This window comes from Pyrgilauda ruficollis, unplaced genomic scaffold (assembly GCF_017590135.1).
Source record: "Pyrgilauda ruficollis isolate IOZ18807 unplaced genomic scaffold, ASM1759013v1 scaffold16, whole genome shotgun sequence".
In the NCBI taxonomy this organism is placed as follows: domain Eukaryota; kingdom Metazoa; phylum Chordata; class Aves; order Passeriformes; family Passeridae; genus Pyrgilauda; species Pyrgilauda ruficollis.
In genome coordinates this window covers 5,836,309-5,851,490 of record NW_024514764.1, presented here as the reverse complement: position 1 = coordinate 5,851,490, position 15,182 = coordinate 5,836,309, and the positions used below count along the sequence as shown (strand labels likewise).

At 46.8% G+C, this 15,182-nt stretch overlaps 1 protein-coding gene across 2 annotated transcripts in view; it reads left to right on the top strand.

Moving 5' to 3' along the window:
* POLR3E (RNA polymerase III subunit E) overlaps nt 1-15,140 on the top strand; it is a 28,047-nt gene extending 12,907 nt beyond the window's left edge. Inside the window, exons 14-21 of one of the 2 annotated variants that reach the window (XM_041462366.1) lie at nt 1,326-1,407; nt 3,590-3,649; nt 4,589-4,746; nt 5,030-5,094; nt 6,539-7,035; nt 11,461-11,538; nt 12,355-12,480; nt 14,722-15,140. In XM_041462366.1, coding sequence (XP_041318300.1) covers nt 1,326-1,407; nt 3,590-3,649; nt 4,589-4,746; nt 5,030-5,094; nt 6,539-7,035; nt 11,461-11,538; nt 12,355-12,480; nt 14,722-14,778 — 1,123 coding nt within the window. In that variant the 3' untranslated portion in view covers nt 14,779-15,140. Of the gene's footprint in view, nt 1-1,325; nt 1,408-3,589; nt 3,650-4,588; nt 4,747-5,029; nt 5,095-6,538; nt 7,036-11,446; nt 11,539-12,354; nt 12,481-14,721 lie in introns of those variants that run through there. The other variant, XM_041462369.1, reaches the window with a different exon arrangement.
* The last annotated feature ends 42 nt before the right edge of the window (nt 15,141-15,182 follow it).

Sequence of the window (15,182 nt, the reverse complement as noted above, 5' to 3'; positions counted from 1 at the left end):
AAGTGGGATTGTGGCTGAGCAGTGATGTAATCTGTGTTTGCATCTGAGTTGTGACAGGTTTTTGATGTTTGCACTCATGTTCTTTTGTGAGAGAGCTGTTCTGAGTTCTTCCAGAGATTAGCGTCAAATAGAAACACAGAAAATTAAACCAATGTAAGCTGTAGTATCCCTTAGCAAAATTCAGTCCTGTAAGGATCTCTGTGCAGTGCTGTTGCTGTTCATCAGTGGATGCTGCTCTTGTCAGCTGAAAACTACCCTCAATAAATCAAGCATGGGGGTACTGAGTGTACCACATGAATTGGAGTCTGTATCATCTTCCTGTTTATTAGGATAGAGCATCCTATTGGGAATTGAAATTAAAATGCAGTAATTTTTTAAAATTTTTAACTGGATGGAGCCCTGCATGCAGATATTTACAGTCTCTGGAATAGCTGTGTTAAGATGAATGGCATCAGCTGCCAGTCCAAGTATGCCAGCAGGATGTTTCAGCTATTGTGGTACAGGCCTGTATTAGAAATGTGACCATCTTTTACAGCAACCCTGCTGTCCCTCCAGCTGTTACAGGAGGAAGCTGGGAGCAAGTTAAAAGACAGTATATTAGCATTCACATTGTTCTTAGGTTATAACTGATTCTTTGCTGCTATTCTGGGGAGGATGTGTGGATCTGTAGTGAATGGGGTGTTTGGGCACAGAGCAGCACACATCAGAGCTTTGAACAGAGTGGGGACCCACTTCTTTGGCCCGGGTAGGATCAAGATCTTGAACCTGAGTTGCTGTGGGGCTTTGGAGAGCCTGGTAAGACATGTCATCAGCTGGCCCTGCAAGCAGACAAGGACACAGACAGAGAGTAATGCTGGTCTTGGGGCTGTTGATTCAAGTATGGCATTTTGTAATATTGTTCTGTTAAACTCTTGATTGCTGGGAAGGAAATAAAAAACTCTCTTGCCCGTACATCAGCATTTTGGCTAAATGCTGCCTTCAAGGCTGCATACCAGGTTAGCCTAAGCACTTCTTAGGATCATTCTGGTCTTGTTTACATGGATCCAAGGGAGGGTAGGCTTTGCAAGAACAAAGCAGAGCTTGTAGCTGTGTTGCACACACCTGCTTGCCACAAGGCTGTGCTTTGCTGGTCTAAGCCTTTCTGCACTAGTGTAATTGCAATGGTGTAATTACACCAATGTTAATTCCTTTAATGAAAACCACGCTTTGGATAAAGGTATAATTTAACTGCAGAACAGGGAGGGCATGTTTGTTATGTTAATCTTCACTAATGCTATTTTTCTGGAGTACCTAGTAACTAATTTCTCTTCCTTTTTAATTAACAGTGATGTTCTCTATCCGAAAGATACTTCTAGTCCCCATAGTGGAGTTCCTGCAGAAGTGCTCTGTAGAGGCAGAGATTTTGTTGTAAGTATCAAAGTGTTTGTTGCTTCTGAAGGAAAACACGGGTGAAGCTTGCCTGGGAGGCCACAGCATTGCAAAACTCTGCTCTACTGCAGTGAGGTGTTTCCTCCAAGGAAGTTGTTTGTGCTTTAATCCTGAAGGTGTTGTTACAAGTCTGCCGTGGGAGTGTTGGTGTAGCTCACATTGTGTCTGCCTGGCAGGTTCAGATCATCTGTCATTAGCAGCATTCATCCCTTTCTAACACATGCTGTACAGCACTATCACATTGCCCCCACAATGTGGGGCTTGCAGAACAGCCAGGACTGGATAATGCAGTGCTTGTTTCTCCAGCTCTATTTCCATGGGCTCAGGACTGAGGGCTCAGGAGGGCAGTGTGGGTAAGCCTTGTGCTCCCTGAGCATGCACTGTTGATCTTTAAAAAGGACTTTATTCCCTAGGGCTGCTAATCAGTGAAAGGACTTTGTTCCCAGGCACCTTTTGTGAGCAGTAGCTGCACATGGAAGTTGAAATGAATATGGGTCTTGTAAACACACACATAACCACAGCAAAAAGGAACAACCTCTGCATTGTGTTTGTTTGCACTAACCATGGAAAGAATTAAGGTCCTAAGTGGTTCCTAAGTTCATAATCAGTTTATGGCTTCCGCCCCACCAGAGCAAATCTGATGAGTGCACAGCTCTCATTTGTTTCAGTTAGACCTGACTGTTTTTGCAGAGTTTGTTCGTGAGGTTTAGCTCTGAACTGGAGAATGCTGTGCAAGAGATTTTAAGGGTATTGCAGTACTACTGTAAGATCAAACTGATGGTGATTGAAACTGACTTTTCCTTGTCTCTTGATGTCTGCCCAAGACACTGCCATATGGAGACCTGGATTCAGGTGTGACCCAGTGACATAAGTGTTTAGGACACAGCAGATTAGGTGACACGTCATGTGTAAAGTTCAGGGACCAGAATTATTGTGCTCAGTTAAGTAAGGGATACTGTTTTAATATTTAGGATGAAAAGATACATTATTTTCATTTGGATTATGTCAGATATACCTTCCATGAGAAATGGATCTGTGTTGATCTTAAAGGCAAATAATTTGCTGATTAATACTACAAGAAGGAAAAAGTTTAAATGTTAGAAAATAGCCAGAAATATTGATCCCTTCTTTCAGACAAAGAGAAATGTGTGGTTTTAAGACTCAGAAATAATATTTAATGCTGTATGGCATCTGTGGAGAAAATGTGTTCTAGCTTAAAAAGTGAACTTTATTTCCCTGTATTTGTGCAAAGTAATTAATAAGTTTAAAAAACATTTATGGACTTCTTGTGCTTTAAAACAGAAATGCCCTGTGCCCTAAAGTGAGTGGATTTGGTTTGTGTGTTTGTGGGCAGAGAGAAGCTGAATGGGAGAGAAGGAGGCATGGACGATGCTGTAGGCCAGGAAGAAATTGTCAGTAATGAGATTTTGGATTCTTAACAACGTTATTAATACACAGAGACGAAAAGAGGCTGTAGCTTATTTAAATGGAGACAGGAAGAAAAGAAAGGTCATGTTCAGTGTTCTGCCCAAGTCCTGTCAGCCTGCCCTCAGCAGCTGCCTCTCAGCACTTGGACCTCAGGAGCTGCTGTGCAGAGCTCCTGGCTGTGCCCTGCCTGGGGACAAGTGTGTGAGTGACAGGACATCTTGGCATAGCTGTAAGTGACTGTGATGGGGGCAGAAGAAGGGAACAGGCACTTTGTAGGGGCTCTGTGCTGCTGGAGGGCAGCAGCCATCAGCCTGCACAGGCCCCTGTGCAAGAGTGCATGGAGAGTGTCTCTAGGCTGATGATGAGGTATGTGAGAAGTGACTTCTGGGGTCCCAGCATCACTGCAGTGGTTTTGTTGGGGTTTATTTTTTGTTCTGAAACTAAATGGAGTTTGAGTTCAAGAGATTCCTCATAGCTTTTGTAGTCATAGGTTTGCCAAGGCACACCACGGACACTCAAAGCTTTTGGGCCTGTGTTCATGGCCCTTTGAGGACAGAAGGAGCCAGAAGATGTTTTTCCCCTAGGTGGCTGAGAATCATTTACTTCTACATTCTTGAAAGGAATGGGGGTTCTATTTTTGTGGTAACATCGTTGAACAGGGTCATTGCTACAACTTCAGTAAAGCTACTGCTACATGCAGTTGTTAGATTTTCCTCTTTTGTTCCCTTCCTAGATGTGGAAGTTCACACAGGACCGCTGGGTTGTGAGAAAGGAAGTAGCAGCAGTTACAAAAGTGAGTGGATTCCTTTCCTTCCTAAATCCAAAGGTGGTGATAAGTTGGCCAAGTGTTGCTGGGCATTGTGTGGGTGTAGATAGTGGATGCTGCTGTGAGTCTTTCCTCTCACAGTGCCTGCTTTGCTCTCCATCTGGAGCAGGTATAGATAATACTCTTTCTAGAGAAAAACATTCTGAGCAGCTCCCACGAGTTTTCACAGCTCCAAAACTGGCCTTGTGGCTGAGCCACTGGAATGCATCATGTCCTCTCCTGTGTTTCAGTGGAAAGCTGGGCACAGTTTGAATTGAGCTGACTGAAGGTGCTTACACAACCCACAGAAGCTGCTCTGCTTTGGGTGTCTTAAGAACAACTCTTCTGTTGGCATTTGCCAGTTTTAATATTAAGAACTTTAAAGTAACTCAGGCACCTGAACATTCTGTTAAAAGTGGCAAATGAATGAGAAACACTTAAGTCAAAAGTACAAATCCCAAATTCTTTAAATGCACTAAAATGATAAAACAGGAATCAGTTTATGCACAGACCATCTATTTTTGGAATGTAAGAACCACTGCTGCATGAAAGCTGGGCATGTGTAGGTGCAGCATGTCTGGCCTGCAGCTCTAAAATAAAATTAACATTGTAGAATATGCTTCTCTTCCCCATAGAACCTTTTCATCTCAGTTTGGAAACTCCCTTTTCTTTGCAAAACATGCCATGAGCTATTTGACTCTGGGGTGATTAATCACCACGGCTCTCTGAAGTCCTGGGCTTTTAACAGTGTGTGAAAGTGTTGTGCTGCAGAGCAGGATGAGTATCTCTGACTTAGCTGGGTGTGTGCCCACAGAGGTGCTCCATGCACACCAAATCAGCCCAGCTCTCCTGTCTCGTGCACAGTGCTCACTGCCTCATCTGTCCTGTGTAAACTGATCTCCGTGTTATTTATGCTTTTTCTTTTAGCTCTGTCCAGAAGATGTGAAAGACTTCCTAGAGCACATGTCTGTGGCAAGAATAAACAAAGGTTGGGAGTTCATGCTCCCTTACGATGAAGATTTTGTTAAGAAGCATCCAGATATAGTTCAGAGGCAACAGATGCTGTGGATGGGCATTCAGGCCAAGTAAATAGTTTACTGTATTTTGGGGAATAAGCTAAAAGCAAAGAACTGTTTAGTACAAGGGTTCTGTAGACACTGATAGATAATCTGGTCTGTATTGGCTCCAAGTTTCTCCCTCACAGAGCCCGGGCAGTGGTGTGGTGTGGTGGGAGGTGTTACTCAAATCATTCCTGGTTCTTGGCTCCCTGGAGAGATGGAATGTTCTAGCTAATGGCTAAAGCTGGCATGGCTGCATGCAGGCATAACAACTGAAACTGTCCTGGAATATTGTGTCTTTGTCTTTCAGATTAGAAAAGGTCTATAATCTCTTAAAGGAGCACTTGACACCAAAGAAACAAGAGACACAATCAGGTAAATGGAACTGTGCTTGGATCATGCTGAAGCACTTGCATGTATTCATCTGCCCATCCATATTCCTGAGTGATGTTTTGGAGTTCCTCTCTGATTTTGAATGTGGTGGAGACTGGTTTTGTTTAATGCATTTTCTTTCTTACTATTTCCTCTGGAATATTTAAGACAAATCTTGGTCTGTACTAATGTCACTGAAGTTGAGGTGACACCAACTCCTTGTGGCAGAGCCAGGAGGAGTCTGTGGCCCTGGGGACTCGCTGTTTGACACTGTAAAATCAGCTGGTTCTCTTACCCACTTGCTCATTTCAGGCAGCTTGTGGGGTGTAACCTGCTCCTGAAGGGAAAACAGAGACCATGCACAAATAATTCTCACTCTCAATTTAAAGTTAATGCAACTTCATGTGAATGAGGTGATTTTTTACTTCCCTGATTTGCAGTAGACTCTCTGGTGTGGTTGAGGGCCAAGCAATTACTGGAGAATGTAATGGCAGGAGGTGTAAGGAGGTGTGAAGCTGTTTGGTTTTGACATCCTCCACTATGGATGCCAGTGAGAGTATTAAAGTAGGCTGCTCCAAAATCCTAAAAGATTGTAAAAACTTGAGATTCTAGACACTGGAGCAATTGAGGAGTGTAAGCAGAACTGACAAAGGAGCATATGAATCCATTTCAATGCCCTGTGTCTGATCTGCTCAGAAGGATTAGGAGTTGGGTTATTTGGAGAGGATTAGTGAGTCTAACAGCAGAGAAGGTAACAGCATGTGTGCTGGGCATGCCTTTGCTTCAAACACTGCACTCCTTGCTTTGGCAAGAACTGGGTTCCTCTGCTGCCAGCACACCCCTTCCTTTCACCTTTGGATGGCTGGCTGTGGAGAGGGGAAGAAGGGCAGGATTCCATGGGAAAGAACTCCTTCCTGTGCCTTTCTCCCCATTACTGGGTATTGACACTGAGCAGAGGGTCTGAGCCTCTCCTGCTGTGCACCTCATGCTGCAGGTTCAGGTTCACTGTAACCCTTCCACACTCCTCCCTGTACCTGGTGACATCCTGGTGCTGCCTCTGGCAGGGGCTGCACCAGCCCCCACCAGCCACTAGAGAATCTAAAAGACAAAAACAAGAGTTGTTGGACAAAGAAGTATTTGGGTCACAAGCAGAGATGTGTAAGCAGTTTGTATCCTGGTTTCCTGAATTGTGGAAAAGGCCCTGGTGATTGAACAAACACACTTTGCTTCAGATTCCTTGACTGGAACACCCTTCCCCAAGCACTTGGCTTTAAATAAACAAACATTTTTTTTGCCCTCAAAAATCCAGCAAAACCCCCCAAAACTAATGTAAAATCTAATCAACAGACTGGGTTTATGCCTTAGATTTCCTAAGCAGGTGATGTTTCCTGGTTTTATTTCACTATGAGCCCTGCTGAGATTTATGGTACCTTTTGTTTCTTTTCAGCTCATCCGTTGCTGGTTTCTGGGGAGCAAAGGGTCAACATGGCTAAAGCAAAAGTGAAGCAGAACTATGGGCAGCTGGAGAAGGAGTTGCAGAGGCAGAAGGCAGAGATGAAATCAAACGACAGCTCGGCCAAGACGGATGTTCCCAACATCCGCATCAAAGAGGAGCCTGTGGGTGTGGAGGAGCCCATGGATACCTCGGCCCATGAGGGCCTGAACAACGGCCTGGTGAACGGCCTGCACCCAGCCCAGGGCTCCATGGACCCTGTGAATGGCCACCTGCCCGGGGGCTGCATCGACAGGGTCGCCCAGGAACTGAAGGCCTTTGTGTCCTCCACGTTTAAGAAACAGTTTGTACTCACCCTGAGTGAGCTTAAACGGTTATTTAACCTTCACTTAGCCAGTCTGCCTCCAGGACATACCTTGTTCAGTGGCATTTCAGACAAAATGTTACAGGACATGGTGTTGGACACTGGCTGCAAACAGATTTTGGTGCCTGTAAGTATGGTTTTCCCTTGGTGTGCTTTGGGGGAGGGATGGGGGCAGGGGGGGCAGTTAAACATCTGAGATTTGAATTATTTGTGTCCTGTGCTGATGGACCAGAGGGACAGATGTGCTCAGAGTACCTGTCTGATACTGGACATGTTGAAGCTGCTGGAATTCTGTCTCGGGTCCTGCTTCTGGCAGGCTCTGCACTCTGCCCTGTTGTCCTTGGGACTCCATTTCCACATCCAAGGTGTTGGGCCACAGTGATTTGCTGTCCCAACTTGCTCCTGTTAACATGATCTAAGGCAGTCCCAGATTCCCATCAGCTCTCCTGGAATTGCACAAGCTCCTTCCCTCGGGGACAGGGACCCAGCTGGGAGAGAAAAGGTGACATTGACTGCCTGGGAGCAGCAGGGCACACCCAGCAGAGCCTCTGGGAAGCGACAAAGCCCAGCTGCAGCAGGTTTCCTTGGCCTCTGTTTCCTCCTAGGCTGTGCAGAGGTGTCTGTTTCTTTGTCTGCATGGAAACGACGTGGGTGATTGCGTGAGACAGAGCAGGGCTGGGAGACACTGGATTGCTCAGGAGAGCAAAGGGAATCTGGCATCATGGGAAAGAGCCTAAAAGGAAATTAATTTTACAAGACGTCTGGCACTGCTGATTGGGTTACAACCAGAAGGAACTTGGGAGCAGCTGCCTGTGGGGAGAGAGGAGAAGGAACGTGTGAACTGCTGAAAAGAGCAGGAAGCAGGAGGGCTGGGAGAGCCTGGAGCATGGGAGCTGCTGGGGGGCAGCAGGAACGTGTTCAGTCGTGTGCAAAGTACATGTTGTGGCACCTGGGAACTGAGGAACAGCCTGGAAATGTCACTAGGGAGAGCAGCAATTGTGGTGCTTTCTGCTTTCTCTCCTGGCAGTTTCCAAGTCCTGGGGTGGTGCTTGCCTGGAACTGTCTCAGTGCTGGCCAGGCTCTCCCCTGCACCTGGTGTAATGTGTGCCTCTGCCATGCTGATGGTAAACAGCTGAGGTCATTCCTGCTCTGTTCCTTGGGACTGGGGCTTGTTTGCTTTGGAAGTTTGGGGATTTTGAAAATCCACAAGAGAAGTGAAAGTGAGATCATTTATCTTTTCAAAAAGCAAAATCCTGCTGAAGAGAGGTGGTCAGGAACTTCCTTCTGTGTGGAAAGCCCTGTCACAGGAGACCTGCAGAGGTGCAGAAGTGGTCCCTGGAATGTCTCCTGAGGAGAGTGTTGCAAGTTTTAGTTCTGCTGACTCAGAATTTACTGCAGTACTTGAGCTCTTGTGTATGAGCCTGTACTGCTGGCAGCAATGTAAATCATTGCCCCTGAGCCTCCCCTGATGCTCTGTGCAGATGGCAAAGGTGCTGGGGCTGGGTTCACTCTTTGCATGGGCTCAGACACTTTGGTGTTTCTTGATTGTTCCCTTGGACAGTTTTGTCAGAACCCAGCAAGGGCGCCTGAGCTCAGGGAAAGCCTGGAGGGTTGTTCAGCGTGGGATTTCATAGTTACTCATTAGTTTTCTGTAATTGGAAGTGCTTTGGTGATAAAAATCAATGATCTGAGGTAATTAAAATGATGTTCTTTGGCGGGTGAAGACACTCTTGGCTTGACTGCTTACCTATTATAGAAAACATGTGGCTGAAAATGGCAACTGAGACCTTAGCAGGGGAATGCAGATCTATTACAGAGCTGACCAGCAGCACCCGGGGTATGAGATAAACAGCACTTGTGGGGAGCCAGGAGAGGCCACTCCAGCTGCAGCTGAGGCCGTGGGGATGCCTGCAGGGTGCTGTGCTTGCTGTCCCTCATCAGGTGTCAGGGAAAAGCACAGGTCAGGAAAGAGTAAATCCTGGTGCTGCCATGGGAGAGGGTGAGGAGAGGGGACAGGGAGGAGAGAAGAGGAGAGGAGCCCTGGGCAGGCAGGACTCGTGCCTGTGCCCTGAGCTGAGCCACTCTCCCACCCCTGGGAAGGGTCTGTGCAGGACTCTGGCTCCTGGGGACCTACACCCATTTCCTGCAGACTGGGGGGTGGCTGGCTCCTGCCATGGCTCCCTTCCCATGGCCTCTGGAGTGGCAAGGTTCTGCCCAAAACTTAAGGCTATTTTTGAGGCCTCAGGAAATGATGTAACTGTTGTGTGTGTTCTGCCTGGCTGGGCTGAAGGAGGGGAGTGCAGCCCTGCACTCAGAGAGCCCTGCAGGCTGGTGCCAGTGCCAGCCTCCCTGAGAGCTGAGATCAGCAGTTTACCTTTAGGATTTCTCCAGCTGATAAGTTGTTTTTTCTGGCATTCTCAGCCCCTTCCATCTGGTGTAGCTATAACTGAGGCTGCCTGGCAGTGGCTCAGTGCTTGAGTGAGAACTTCCAGAGCCCAGGGCTCCTCTCCCTGAGAGTTCCATTTGAACGTGGCAGCCCTGGGACCTGGGGCAGCATGGAGTTCACCTCCCAAGAGCCCTGCTCATGCTCCAGGAGCTTAGAGCAGGAAGGGGCACAGGGCAAATATTTTGAAAAGGATTTTAAGGTAGCTGAGAACTGTATCAAGGTGAGGCTGGGGAGATCAAGGTGACATAAACCAGCAAAGGGACAGCAGATGGCAAGGCAGTGAACTGTTTGTGTTGTGTCTCTCTGAGGAATTCCTGATGGCATTTCCCACTCCCAGGCCAGGCTGTGACAGGAGCAAGCAAGCAGGGAGCTGTTGGCTTGCAGCAGTTTGCAGAGGAAAGCTGGCTGGGAGGAGGAGATTCTGTGCATTTTTCTTCCTAAGTATTGTGTTTGTTTGGAAGCTGTTTCCTCACAGAATGGCTGGATAAACACAGCTGTGTTTCAGCCCTGTGGCTGAGACAGGAGGAGTTTGCACTCTGGGGCTGTGCTCACTTGTCTAGCCCAGCAGGTTGTGCCTGGGTGCTCCCAGTGCCCTGCTGCACTTTGCCATTCCTGCTGCAGCTGTTGTGTGGAGGGAAGCTCGAGTATTTGATTTTATCTCTGCTGAAAACCTACAAGAGAGATTATTCCTCAAAAGCAAGTGTCCTTATGGGAGGAGAATTATGTCAGGTGGTGTGAGCCTAGTCAACCTGAATCCTGGCTCTAAACCAAGTGTAAAACCTTGTTATAACCCAGGCATTTGGACTAACCTGAAAGTCAAAGCTGCTAATCCCACTAGGCAGCTCCCACTGGACAAAACCCTTCCCCTTTGCAATAAGATCAGAGGCAGAGCATGAAAGGAAATGCTGATCTTTTCACTCTGTGATGCACAAGTCTTTTGGCTGGTGAGGGAGGCTGGGAAGAAAGGTTTGGTTTGTACCAGCAGCCAGGATTGAGGGATGCTAGAACAATTGGGACTGGCTTGTTAGCTTTTCACAGATGATTGATTTAGGTCATCTGGGCGGTTAGCAAGGAATAAATCGTTAGTGACAGACAGGAAGAGACATGTCAGGAGTGAAGGCATATTCCAGCAGTGCTCATTAGTCACTGCTCTAAGGGGAAATGTTAAGGCGAATGGATGGAATTTTATTTTTTTAGGGGGAGAGGCAGTTGTGCTCCTTCCTGTCTGCAGGGGTGTGAGGCTTCTGCCTCAAAAAAATGAATGTGTTTCTCTAGCTTGGCACATGGGGGGAAAACAAAACATGCAAAACCACTGTCACTTTTGGAGCCTGAAATGAGCAAATAGCTGGCTCAGTGTCCAGTCTTCTGAGTCCTGTAGTCTGCCCCAAAACAGAGATGGCAATACAGCAGAAGCTTCTGCTTGTCAGTAATGCTCATTTGGGATTAGTGAAGCAGATAACTGCAGGATGGACTCTGAATCTGTAAAACCTGCCACTGTAAAGGTAGAAACCTCCAGAAAGACCATGGAATGCACTTGGTGCTCTCAGCTGTTCTGGATGGTCTGGAAGCAAACACTGCTGACAGGAAAAATCTACAGATACCTTGCCATGGGATAGCATCAAGGTCCAAACCCTGGGTTTGTTCTGGTACATGGTGGTCAGCTCACCACCAGTGGGAAACTGTCCCCATGCACCGTTCATGGGATTCCAGTATGTCCAGCAGTTCCCTTGAAAGCTCAGCTGTGGTAGGTGTGTGACAGATGTGGCACCAGTGCCCTGTGCAGGGTGTCCCACCCTGAGCAGAGCCATCAGTCAAACCTGGGCACGTTGAGACACCTCAGGGTGCCATGGTGCTCATCCCATTCCCTGGTCACAGGTGTGACACAGACCATGTTTCTGCTCTGTCAGTGGGGCTGTGAGAAGGTTCCAGAGCCAAGGCACCCCCTCCAGTGTGGGGTGGGACAGCAGTTGGGTTTTTTCAGCAGTTATTATTCCATGGCAGCCAGGGTTTTGATTCAGTAATGGGTGTCCAGGGATACAGTATCGTGGAATCATTAAGCAGAACTCATTAAATAGCTGGTTATTTTTAACAGCCTCTTGTTCTCAGTTTCCTCCACAGACTGCTGCCTCACCAGATGAACTAAAGGTCTATGCACTTTGGGAAGCTGGTGACACTTATGATCAGGTAAAGATAAAATAAGTGACATTCCCCACTATATTTTTATTGAGTGTTTGGTATTGTTTGCATCCATGTTTCTGGAACTGGTACAGCAGGTAGCTTTCCTCTTTCTCTATTGGTGTTTTTAACACTAACCTGTTTCCAGCTGAAAGGAAGCTGGTAACATGTTGGTGATCATGTCAGTAACCATCTCAGTAGCTATTTCTGAACCTGTGAGAAGAAAGGATTCTCCAGTGCAGACCAGGATCCAGTTCAAGGTTCTTTTCCTTTCGATGGTAATGCAGCATTAACCTGAGATTACCAGGTGTATGTTGTATCTGTTTATACTTAAGAGTAGGAAATGACTGCAGCACATGTGAGCATCTGCGGAGTGCTAACTGCTGTCAGAGTAAAGGAGGTGAAAGGGCAGGTGCCCGATGGCCTGTGGATGGGCAGTGGATTCCTAGCTCCATGAACCCAGTACATTTCTATAGGAAAGAGGCAACAACTAGCCAACCTCTTGCCTGGAGTGATGTGAGCTCCCATGCAAGCATTTGAGAGGAATACATTCCATCTTCAGTTGTTTTTGTACCTTTGGGGTGCCCCAGGTCACAGAACAGATGCAGGTGGGGCCACAGGGTCAGGAGGGACCCCTGTAGAGCCCTTGGAGAATAAGGAATATATGGGATGAGCAGGAACATATGGGATGGTTTCAGGATTATGAAGCAAGAATCCTCTGATGTAGTTCAGGGAATGTTTTGTACAGACTAAGGCATGTGCAGTTTTGATAGAAAGACAGAAATAATTGTTCTCTGTGTACTTACAGTACATTTTCTTTTAAAGCATCGCCAAGTTTTGCTTGAAATCTTTTCAAAAAACTACCGGGTGCGCAGGAATGTCATCCAGACCCAGCTGAGTCAGGAGTGTGGGGAGGATCTCAACAAGCAGGAGGTGGATAGGGTTTTAAAGGTAAGCTTCTGTTCACCTTGGTTTGATCCAATTAATACATGAGTTTTAATGCTTGATTTGAGCAAAGGATTATGTTTTACCTTGAACTGACAAATGATAAGGATGATAGAACAGTTGTTGCTGGAATATGGACAAAGCCTGTGTTTCAGTTTGTTTTCTTAAAAATGCACTTGTCTCACTCTATCTTCTTTCCCTCCAAGCAGCAATGGCTCACACATTATTTTGTATTGCAACAAATCTCTTTTGTTTGAGCATCATCTTGGAGCAGCAGAGAATAGAGTGTAGTGAATGTGATACTTGAGTTCTTTTTAAATAATGCAGAATTAAACATTAAGGAGGTGGGAGGGCTCTGCCCAGTGCTCTGAGCTACCAGCTGACTGCTGCTGGTTAGTGCTGCAGAACACAAGTGCCACATGTTCAGAAGGAAGTGGATTTTATTCTCTAGCAGGATGTGCAGCTTTGCACAGAGCAAAACCCTGGCCAAAACCAGCAGGCAGATTAGTAGTTAACACATCTCATTGTAAATGTTTATTTAAATCCTTTCATCTCTCTTTGAAGATGCACCATTTACTTGTTCATAAGTTTAAGGTATAAAGTACAGACCACACAGGGCATGACTTTAAAAGAGATGCAGGATGGCCAAGCAAAAAGTTGCCAACTAAAATAATACTTTAATCATTGTGGCTGGGCCTTTGCTCACTGTCACCCACTTCAATAAGACAAGTGCTTAAGTACTTTATTACATTGTGATCTGCAAATGAATAATAGCATCTTTGCAGAGCTACAGATCTGTTGCTGTGATAATAAGCAAGCTGGTCTTGCTTGAGAGAACCTGGTCGTCTTAGCAGTAAAATAAGCTCAGACATTTCTGCCTGCTAGACAATATTTCCTTTGGCTCGCTGTGCTGGGGGATTTGTCAGCGACTTCATGAGCTCAAGTATCAGCTCTCCTGGAACATCTAGACAATGTACTGGCATTAGTTTTTCATGATGCTGTTGCTATTTAACAGATAACCTATTTCTAGAAAAAATACTTTCCCCTAAGTGATCAGGCACTGTTTTTATGTAAGTCAGTGGGTGACCAGCCTTGTGTTGTGGCAGGCTTTATTGCCTTGAATACATTTGTCACAGGACTAGGGGAAATTACCTTTGTTTCTGAAATAAAATTTAGAAGTATGATTTAATGAAATGGGAAGATTCTCTGGCTTCTTTAAGCCACAAGAGATTGGATTCCCCTTCAAGTGAAATTGGTTTTGTTGACTCCTATTTCCCCATCTGCCTGTGCTCATTTTTATACACAGAGGAACAGACTGACAAGGTTTGTATTTTTGCATTTATAGATCAGTCTGCAAACCCTCTGTCTAACCTCTGGGTTTGTTTTTGTTATGACGAGCCCCAAGACTTCAGAAACAAAGATACATTTAAGCTCCACAGCCTCAGTTCTGCAGTAGTACTTGAGCCTGTGTTGAATTACCTAAGAGGGAGGTTGGAGCAAAAGAAAGGGAAGCCTTTAGCTCAGAGCTCCAGAGACTTTGTGCTCACCTAATAGAAACAAGGAAATGAGCCCAAGACAACCCAACTCCTGTGCTCCTTTGCTGAGGAGCTGTAAGCACAGCACACATGTGCTCACAGCAGGGCTGAGGTTTGACACTTCATTATCATAGAAAGAGATTCTTATCCAGTGACTGCCCTCACTCTCCTGCTCTGTCCTGCTGCTCCCCTCAGCCTCTTCCCCTGCGCTTCAGCCCCTCTTTACCCCTCCACTGCCCTGCTCCTCCAGCCCTCACACATCCTTCCCTCCCTCAGCTGGCTTCTGCATGAGCCCCAGGCTCTCCCCCAGGAGCCACTGCTGTTCCTCACTGCCTTGGCATCGTTTGTCCCTTTGTGGCTCTCAGCCTTCCCCTCCTTGTGTGTCCCCTCCACTGAAGCTCCCTGTCCTCCAGGGTGGGGATATCCTGTGCCCTGGAGAAGGGCTTGTTACTGATCATGTTTATTGTCCCAGAGCCAGCCAGTCATTCCCAAGACTTTATGGACTTTAGAGTCATAGAATCTTCAAGGTTGGAAGAGACCTTTGAGATCATCCAGTCCAACCATCAACGCAGCAGTACCGCTGTAACCAGGAAACATCACCCAGCACCAGATGCAGACACCCTTTACCTGCCTTTAGGATGGTGCCTCCAGCACCGTGGCAGCCCCTCCCAGGGCCTGAGCAGCCTAACAGAGCCTTTCCCTGTCTCCCCAGGACTGCTGCGTGAGCTACGGTGGGATGTGGTACCTTAAGGGGACGGTGCAGTCCTGACAGCGGGCAGAGGTGTCAGCCGATCCGGGGACGCAGGAGCAGCCGCAGCGGGTGCGCAGCCGGAGCGATGCCGCGGCCTCGGCAGCCGCGCCGGGTCCGAGCTGCGCTGGGGCCCGCGGGCATTGCGGGCAGCCATCCCAACACTCAGAGTTTGCATGGCCTCCGAGGCGCGGGAGCGCCGGCAAGGCACCGTGGGACCCTGTCTGCAGCTTGATTAATCTGGGATTTCTAATGTATTGCAATTCTCCTTCTGTTTCGTTATGACAAAATAAAACCATATAGTGACACAGACATGATGGAAAATCATGGTCTAAAACTTTATTTTGTAAGTAATGCCAATAAATTAAATTTGTTTACAAACATCCCAGTTTTTGTTAAATCCCTGGATGCTCATACTTTAGTGT